The sequence below is a fragment of the Penaeus monodon genome, chromosome 18 (genome assembly GCF_015228065.2).
Source record: "Penaeus monodon isolate SGIC_2016 chromosome 18, NSTDA_Pmon_1, whole genome shotgun sequence".
Taxonomy (NCBI): Eukaryota; Metazoa; Arthropoda; class Malacostraca; order Decapoda; family Penaeidae; genus Penaeus; species Penaeus monodon.
In genome coordinates, this window is record NC_051403.1 from 30,210,659 (window position 1) to 30,220,495 (window position 9,837).

The 9,837-nt window shown below is 40.8% G+C and overlaps 1 protein-coding gene across 1 annotated transcript in view; it reads left to right on the forward strand.

Moving 5' to 3' along the window:
* LOC119584426 overlaps positions 1-9,837 on the forward strand; it is a gene marked incomplete at its 5' end in the record, with an annotated part of 9,910 nt that continues 73 nt past the window's right edge. The window contains 16 exon segments of the mRNA XM_037933020.1: positions 1-43; positions 1,287-1,393; positions 1,526-1,642; positions 2,197-2,230; positions 2,830-3,229; positions 4,750-5,044; positions 5,091-5,200; positions 5,203-5,286; positions 5,289-5,477; positions 5,480-5,572; positions 5,575-5,644; positions 5,646-7,859; positions 8,058-8,203; positions 8,433-8,637; positions 9,084-9,218; positions 9,435-9,837. The exon segment at positions 9,435-9,837 is cut by the window's right edge and continues 73 nt beyond it. Of these exon segments, the coding sequence (XP_037788948.1) occupies positions 1-43; positions 1,287-1,393; positions 1,526-1,642; positions 2,197-2,230; positions 2,830-3,229; positions 4,750-5,044; positions 5,091-5,200; positions 5,203-5,286; positions 5,289-5,477; positions 5,480-5,572; positions 5,575-5,644; positions 5,646-7,859; positions 8,058-8,203; positions 8,433-8,637; positions 9,084-9,218; positions 9,435-9,540 (4,348 nt within the window).

Here is a 9,837-nt window from a genome sequence, read left to right on the forward strand (position 1 = left end):
GAGGGAGAAACATGCCTCCAGGAAAAATAGCCGCAGGTCTTCGGTGAGTTTTTGCATCTTTATATGTTTTCATCAAGTTCTTAATGGTACTTTCTGCATAAATGAATTAGTAGTATCTTTATACATATCTGTTGGGTTAATGTTTATGGTAAGGATGCACTAAGCTAGGGCTAACTGAAAATGAGTTTCAGCTCTATCTTGCTGTGCATAATGAGGTCAAGATAATATTTGGGGGTTAGCCCCTATCAACTCTCACTTTGGGTGCTCCCAGTCATGGCAACTTAGCTTGCTGAATAAATTTTGTGAGGTGGAACTGGGGAACTTAGTCTGGTGAGTGTGTCTGTACTTTAAAGAAGGTTAGTATGGATGCAGTAAGCTAGGGAAAATTGAAAATTATATCCTTAAAGAGGACAAAAAATTATAGTCATCAGTTCAGGAAATAACATGCAGATATGAATGGTAATGCCACAAATACAAGAAAAAACTTGGTGCTCCTGTGTTTTCAAGTCTTATCTTGCCATACATAACAAGACAACATTGTTTGCATCAACCCTCCCCGTGGCACGTCCACTCATGGCAACTTAAATTGTTGAAAAAAATTGTGACATGGATTTAGGGGCTTAGTACTAACTCTGGTGAGTGCATATTGTACAGAACAACTGTAAAGAATTAATGTCCATTGTTATTATGTATAATGAAAAACCTTGTATGTCAGATTTTTTCTGAACCATGAAAACATTACTTGCTGGTCTCTCATGAGGAGGTACTAAAGGAGTTTAAAGGAGGTATTTTAGATGTACTTTAAAGCCTAGGTGGCTTACCACTTTAAATCATAGTAGTAAATGTTCAGAGTACCAAGGTGCACCAGATCAAGATGATAATATAGTGACCATCACCTCGTACATATTCTGTACAGCTCATTTATCATATTTTACCCTGCAATTTTCCTGGTAACTTCCATGCCCTCCCCCTACTATTGGGGCCAAGGTTATGGGATATTGAGGAGTTTCTGCAGGAAAGTTCATACTTGTACGAGTAGTTATGGGTGAAAGGAATCCATTTACCCTTGATGTATTGAAAAGCTTGAACTTATGTCTGTGATAACTTACTCAAACTATGGTGTGTAATTATCACAAGAAATCATGTTTTACTCATGTATTATCTTTCCTTATAAGCTTGAAAATGAACATCTGGTGTGATTGCCTGAACTATGGCTTGCACATAATGGGTTAAGGTTGGCTTTACTTTATATAGTTCTAAAGACTAAGACTGCACTCTTCTTACAGATCCTGAAGGAGTCTCCAGGCAGAAAGCCCCTGGTGGCCATGGAGAGCAACCACCATTCCAGACGCTCTCTTAAGAGGGTTTCCTTTGCTGATACCAACACAATAAAGTGAGGCTATGGTGATCTGTTTATGTCTAGTTAATTTTGCCTTTAGTAAACTTTTGGGAGTACATAATTTTTCAAATGCTAGATGAAATTCCACTTATGTAAATTTTGTAAACATAATGTCTATATACACAGGGAATTTTTGGCCACAATGGGAGCCAGCACAGAATGGAACAGCACCTATGAGGCCCCTGCACCTCAAGACTCCTCTGCCTCCATGGACATCACTACGCTTGGTCCTAAATCTGATGGGTGAATAATGATTGAAATGACTGTGTCTTTACTAACTATCATACAAAAAAGGACAAATACTAATTTTGTACAGAGTAAAGAAAACTATCAGTTATCAGATATTTACAGAACTAGTGTATGATTGGCATAATTGCATTTTGAAATCATAATAACCTTGTTGATTGCAAACACCTGCATGTCAGTAATTACTTCAAATGTTGCTCATCACTTTTTAAACCTTTACAATGAAAACTGATTTCTTTAAAAACTTTACACTTTTTGTGGGAATTTTTGCTAACTTAGATATGGAAATTATATCTATATTGTATACATTTATGTTGAGGAATATACATATATTAGTAAAAATAAGAACTATAATTTACAATGATCTTCTGAGTTCCACTGACCAATGAGCAGTCGTTTCAAAAGTTTCTAGGCTCCAGCTGTCAGAGTTAAGTGAACAGACTGTAGCATGCTTCAGTGTGTCATTCTATAACACATGTATACTGATGCATGTTGCAATTGTCTCATGGAGATGATCTGAGCAGTGTTCTGACTAGTTTTTGCTTTTTCAGGTTGGAGATGACTGGGGTTTCACAAGATGAGCAGGTAAACTGTCTTGTTGTCCTTCTTTAGTTTACAGTTCTGGAAATTAGTGGACAAAGAGGAGGTGGCTCTGAGATGCTGTAGAATGTTGCATGATTCACAGTTTCCCCAGATCTGTACACCATTTAAGTATCATTAATTTTTCACACTGTGAACATTTGTTTAGCAAGTAGTGAAGTAACCTTTAGCTGGGCAAATTTCCACATACTTGAGCCTTGGATGTAATATTACACTTCCCTCTACCAAGGATCTAGTATTACCCCACCTGCCATTTAAGGGTTAACTCATTGATCAAAGTGTTCCTAAACAGCTGATAGGGTCCAGGGAATGGATTTGTAATCATTAGCTAGAAAGCAGGATTGGTAACTATAATATTTTTAAGAAACTCCCCTTGTCTTTCATTACTAAGGTAAGAAAAAAATAATGTTTGGGTAAGCTTCGGGCAGCTATATACTACATGGCATCTTCATATACAAATAATATTTTCCATGTCATGAAATCATACCATCTGTGACCAGTAGATTAAGTAACTTTCATATTTGGTGCTTAATTTGAAAGTTGGACAAGCTTGTTCCATGTTACAACAAAATGTTTTTTGATAGGATGATTCTGGCACTGTGGATCCAAAGAATCTTCAGTTGGATACTTCAACCTTTCTCAACCAGTTCTTGAATATGAAGCCAGGCTCATCCTCAGCACCTGAAATGCCATCAAAGAAGGAAGAACCTCACTCTCAGTCAGAGGACAACCTGCACATGGAGACTTCTACATTCCTGAATCAATTCTTGAACATGAATCCTGGCACAGATGCAACACAGGAGTCTAGGTCAGGTCTCCAGGATGAGGAACCTAGGCAGGACATGTTACTCTCCCAGTCACAAGATAACCTTTGTACGGATACTTCAGTCTTCCTCAGCCAGTTCTTGAACCTTCAACCTGGTTCGACAGCAGAACAGACTGGTCACTGCCAGCCTAATCATACTGCTCCGAATCCATCTGTTGGTGAGTAGTGTCAGCCTTAAGCAAATTTTTTGTGGTATTGTTACTGGTATGAAATAATAATTACTGTCTGAACTTTTCCATATCTTGCTATAGATAACTGATAAATTGAGGTTAAGGATGGATCAGCTCTTACTTTGATGCTGGACTGCAGGTTACACTCTATGACATAACATAACACCTTCGACATTTTCTGTCTCTCTCTCTCTCTCCTCTCTCTCTCTCTCTCTCTTCTCTCTCTTCTCTCTCTCTCCCTCTTCCCCTCTCTCCCCCACTCTCTCTCTCTCTCTTCTCTCTCTTCTCTCCTCTCTCTCTCTCTCCTCTCTGCTCTCTCCCTCTCTCTCTCTCTCTCTCTCGCTCTCCTATCCCTCTCTCTCCTCCCTCTCTCTCTCCCCTCTCTCTCTCTCTCTCTCTCTCTCTCTCTCTCTCTCTCTCTCCTCTCTCTTTCTCCCTCCTCTCTCTTTCTCCCTCCTCTCTCTTTCTCCCTCCTCTCTCTTTCTCCCTCCTCTCTCTTTCTCCCTCCTCTCTCTCCCTCTTTCTCCCTCCCTCCTCCCTCTCCTCTCTCTCTCTCTCTCCTCCCTCTCTTCTCTCTCTCTCTCTCTCTCTCTCTCTCTTCTCTCTCCCTCTCTCCTCTCTCCTCTCTCTCTCTCTCTCTCTCCTCTCCCCTCCTCTCTCCCCTCTCTTCTCTCTCCTCCTCCCTCTCTTCTCTCCCTCCCTCCCTCTTTCTCCCTCTCTCCCTCTCTCCCTCCCTCTCTTTCTCCCTCCCTCTCTCTCTCTCTCTTCCCTCCCTCCCTCCCTCCCACCCCCCCTCACTCCCTCTCTCTCTCTCTCTCTCTCTCTCTCTTCTTTCTCCCTCCTCTCCCTTTTCCTTTTCTTCCTCTTTTTCCCTATCCCTCTCTTATTCCCCCCTCCCTCTCTCTTTTCCTTTTCTCCTTCCTCTCTATCCTTTTCTTATTTACCCCTCCCTCCCCCTCCTCCTTCCTCTCCCTCTTTATCTGGCAAGAATACTTGTCACTAGTAGTATTCTTCATATTGACAATTAAGCCATATAGATTTACCAAGGATCTAATATTTCACTTACAGAAAAAGAAATAGAGAACAGTGGGAACTGTAGTTTGCATCATAATGTTAAAATATCACATGGTCCTTGCTCCTTTAACTTTCATGACAGACCAGAACAACCATACTTTTTAAAAAATTAATTCCCAACATAAACAAAACGAAAGCATAGGATGTTACAATTCTTATCAAGACTGAATCTCTTACTAGAATGATGCAAGGTATTCCCTCATTGTCACATAACTATACTCTCATATACTGATATTAGTATAGGCAAGTGACCGCTCCATACAACACACTTTTTGGATATTAAAAAGAATAATATTTGTGTTTGATGTCGATCAATTGATCAAATTACTTGGTGCTAGTTTGTTGCAGTCCCAGAGAAAAACCAGCAGTCTTGCAACAGCACATTCACTGTTCATCTGATTTTCAGTCCTGTAATAATTTTGAAATTTCATAAGCAGGTCAAACTATGGACGAGAGAGCTAGGTTGCCTCAGGCTGATGTAACACAGAAGATCACTGCAGACATGGAAATGACATCTCCAGCCAGCCAAATGCCAAAATCCACGGTCAGTGACATGACACAGATCACTGCAGACATGGAAATGACATGTCCAGCCAGCCAAATGCCAAGATTCACTGGCAGTGATGTGACACAGAAGATCACTGCAGACATGGAAATGACATGCCCAGCCAGCCAAATGCCAAGATTCACTGGCAGTGACATGACACAGAAGATCACTGCGACATGGGAATGACATCAGGCAGCAATGCAAGAATCACTGGCAGTGACATGACACAGAATCATGCAACAGGAATGACATGCCCCTGGTCAGATCTAGTTAACAGGAGACAGCACAGAAGATCACTGCAGACATGGAAATGACATGTCCAGCCAGCCAAATGCCAAAATTACAGGCAGTGACATGACACAGAAGATCACTGCAGACATGGAAATGACATGCCCAGCCAGCCAAATGCCAAGAATCACTGGCAGTGAATGACACAGAAGATCACTGCAGACATGGAAATGACATGCCCAGCCAGCCAAATGCCAAAATTCACTGGCAGTGACATGACACAGAAGATCACTGCAGACATGGAAATGACATGTCCAGCAGGACAGATCCCTAAGTTAACAGGGAGTGACATGACACAGAAGATCACTGCAGACATGGAAGTGACATGCCAGCCAGCCAAATGCCAAAATTCACAGGCAGTGACATGACACAGAAGATCACTGCAGACATGGAAATGACATGTCCAGCCAGCCAAATGCCAAAATCACTGGCAGTGACATGACACAGAAGATCACTGCAGACATGGAAATGACATGCCCAGCCAGCCAAATGCCAAATCACTGGCAGTGATTTACAAGAAATCACTGCAGACATGGAAATGACATGCCCAGCCAGCCAAATGCCAAAATCCACAGGCAGTGATGTGACACAGAAGATTACTGCAGACATGGAAATGACATGCCCAGCCAGCCAAATGCCAAAATCCACAGGCAGTGACATGACACAGAAGATCACTGCAGACATGGAAATGACATGTCCAGCCAGCCAAATGCCAAAATCCACAGGCAGTGACATGACACAGATCACTGCAGATATGGAAATGACATGTCCAGCTAGTCAGATCCCCATGTCAACAAACAGTGATATGACACAAAAAACAGACATGGAAATTACTTGTCCTGCAAAGTTAACAAGCAGCAGTGACATGACTCAGAAGCTCTTAACAGACATGGAAATGACTTGTCCTGCTGGCCAGATTCCCAGACTGAGCAGTAATGAAACAGTTCAGGCAGCAAGCCTTGGCTCTGAACTAACAGGGCCAGCAGTGAGCAAGAAGCGGCGAAAGAGCATCCTTCGGACCACAACAGCCTCACAAGAAGCAGAAGCTAGCATGGCAAAGGAAGAGAGGACTGTGATGTTTAACTTGGACCCACAATTCCACTGCAGCCTTATCAGTAATGCTGAAGAAAATAATGACAAACAGATGAGTGAAGATAAACAGGTGATGGGAGACAGCCAGGAGGATGCTCAGCAGGGCTCTTTTGTTAGGGGGTCTGAGAGAGTAAAGAATCAACCAGTTTTGCAATCTTTCCTTGAGGTTCCAGTGAGGGAAGGGGACTCCCATGACAAGCAGGTAGAGGAACAGCAAACAAATACTAAAACAACAATGAACAAAGTTGAATCTAATGAAGGAAATGAGGGTACTGGGAATTTTGTTAAAGGAAGTGGCAAAAGGCTGCAAGGAGTGTCTCCAGATGAGTCCTCTCTCAAAGTGTTCCTTAGTGAAGAAGGACCCAAATGTTCTTTGTCTGTAATTTCTGTTGTAGGCCAAGTGGATGAGGTTAACAAGACCCAGAATATCACCTCAGACATGAATGTAACCTGCTCAGAAGGAGCTTCCAAAATATGTCATGTTGAGGTGACCACCTGTCCTGCAGGTCAGGCATCTGAGCTGACTAGTGATATGACAAAAGAGGAACTGGTCGATAAAGGATTCATCAAAGAATGTAATAAAGAAATGCAGTCTTTCTCTATTGGTGAATCTGCCACAGTAGATGAGTCACTGGATGGCATCAACCTTGACTTGGAGAACTCTGGTGACAATGCAGAGACATGGCTGCATTCAGGACCTGGACTAAAAGAAAAGCCTCTGGAGAGTTCCCACAGTGTGTCAGAGCTGAAGCAACAGTCTCAGAGTCGCAGAAAGTCACTAGCTGCTGATGCAGTGGAGTCTGTCTTGCCATTGATGAGCTCATTTATGGAACGTATATCAATGATGAATCATGAACAATCTCAGTTAGAGGAAACGATTCTAAAGGAGATGACACTAGTTGAAGAACAAGGGAAGGAGGTGACATTACATTCAGTGGAAGCTGAACTGGATGATGTGAGGATGACTTCGGTTTGTGATGAAATTCATGATCCAGTTGAAATGCAAAAGTCACACATTAATGATAACATATGTGGGCATCAAACTATTCTTGATGATAGTGAAGGAACAGGAACCATGAAACTTCACCTCACCAGCCTGGAGCCTACAGCTACAGCAATGGCTGTAAGGGATATACCACAGACACTTGGTGTAGCTGATACCAATGTTAAAGAAATTAAAAGCATCCTGATTGAAGAGGACTGTCTGCAGACATCTAGGAGTACTGAAAGTCATGGGAATTCAGTGACAGAAAGAATGACTGAGGACAGTATGCAAGTAGATAGTGATTCTGGAAATGCTGAAGAAAAGAAGAGAGAGCATGATGTGTATTTGGCTGAGGAAAAAGGATCAGTAATAGTCACAGATGAAATTACAGAAGAGTCCTCATGCCCTAGTAGTTGTGATGTCAGACATACCACAGTCAAGAGATCTACTCCATCTGAGACCTTGGCCCAGAGCATCTTGACAGTGTCCTTGGAAAACAGTGCACTACAGATCAACAGTAGTACAATTCAGCAGGGTAATATGTCAGTTTCACAAAACTTGACTCACGACAACACCAGCTTGCAGTGTGAGCGTTGTTGTTCTACAGAGGGTTGCATTGTCTTCCAGTCCAAGTAAGTATCATAAAGCTAGTCTTTCTGTTTGCTATTTTTTACTAATATTGGAAATCTTAAACATTGCTGAATGTGATACATCAATTCTAGAAAATTCTTTTTAGTAAAAATGTGGAAATAATTTGTTGATGTAGTCTTACTTGGATAAAAGTATGCATATGTGCACAGTTCTCATAATAATGCAAGCCTTCTCTGCAGAAATGCTGTATGGACCGTGAGCAAAGTGTACAATGGGGGCAGATGTTTGTCACTACAGCACACACCGCTGGAATTAGACCTGCAACTGTCTCGATGTGACAACCACTGGACGATTGCTACAGCTTTGTGGAAACCTCAGGCCTCTGGTTAGTCTGTTGTATCAATGAATATAAGCGAGTAGTTTTACCATTGTCTTTGTTTATACTTACATACTAATGTATACACTTTATTTTTTTTTTTTTTTATACTGTGTGGTTACTTAGACTTGTGATATACATGCAGAGAATCTCCTGTGTAATGAGTAGTAGACTTATTCCTTTCCTAGTCAATTTGAATTCTTTTTCTATGATTTATAAATATTGTTTTGCTGCACAGATATACAGAACAAATGTGGGCGTCTAGTGATGAGTGTGCTAGGGTGCCGTGTGGCAGCAGCTGTCACCAGATTAAGTGGACTGGTTTTCTGTGAAGCCAAGGAAGCCCTGGCACATGTAGTTAAGTCTTTCAACAATGTGGTTGATCTCATTCTGGAAATGAAACTCTTGGCTGCATTGTACCTCACCTCTTTTGAGCCAGACAGGTTGGTAGTATATTCCATAAAGTTAGAAGGTCTGAGCCACAATGTCTGATATAAAAAGTTTGTATGCATAGATACATATACAAATTAATATTTTTGTTAATGAAATGTTCATTTGGATGTACAGGCAGCCAAATGCAGAGACATGCACATAGTGTATTTATACATACATATGCATGAATATATATACACACATATTCACATTTCCTTATATCTATTACTCTTAATAATGTATACATACAAACTCATTTACAAACTATACTTTGTGATAAAAATTGCAATAGTCTTGGTGCACATTCAGAATGCAATTGTTGTAAAAAGTCATACATATATAATTTGATACTAATATATTGCATTGAAGATATGCAAGACAGAGTTCATTAAGTTTTTATATCTTAGACTCACTAACCACAATATCCTAAGTAATTTAGCTTTCATGAAATTTCCAGTGTGAAGGTGACGCTGTTCAACCTTAATGCTCATGTGAGTGTTGAAGTGACGGTCCGAGTACATCCCCCAGATGAGTCACCCGAGCATCCTTACACACTGCAGCCAGCTGCCAGAGTCACCATTGGGAACCTTAGGTAAGCTGTCTTTTCCCTCTTCCCTCTTCCTGAATAGACACATGCAAACACATGCTCAGATGTTTAGGTCTGAATACAGTTATGCTTTGCTCTTGGTGTTGATGTCATTTAGGGAAACTGATGGAAATATGAACTGTGGTTCATATGCACATGTATATATTTTTTGTCATGCTTTTTAGCATTTTTGTAGTTTATTAATAGAACTCTTATCTATAGATGCCAGACACTAGATGAAGCTATGGGTGAGGTCAGCTCTGGTCCACGGCAGCTTCTGAGACTCATCCAGGCAGCCAATTCTATCGTCCGAAATATGTCTTGCTGACTCCCTTGAATGCAAAGAGCTGTTTAGAGAGAGCAACAGCCTTGCACCCTGCAGATCATGTTCTGTTTTAATTTTCTAAACTATCACCCCATAGAATTTTATTTAGAAGCTTGAAGTGAAGTAGCTACATGAACCTCCAGGAATAAGAAACATAATTAATAACAGCTTTAGGTATTTTCATGCATCCATTTTTTACATAAAAACAGAAATATGCTTTGGTTTAACCATATTATTGTTTGACTAAATGCTAATAAAACAATGCTTCTTATATATAAATATGATGTAAGTATCTAAAGA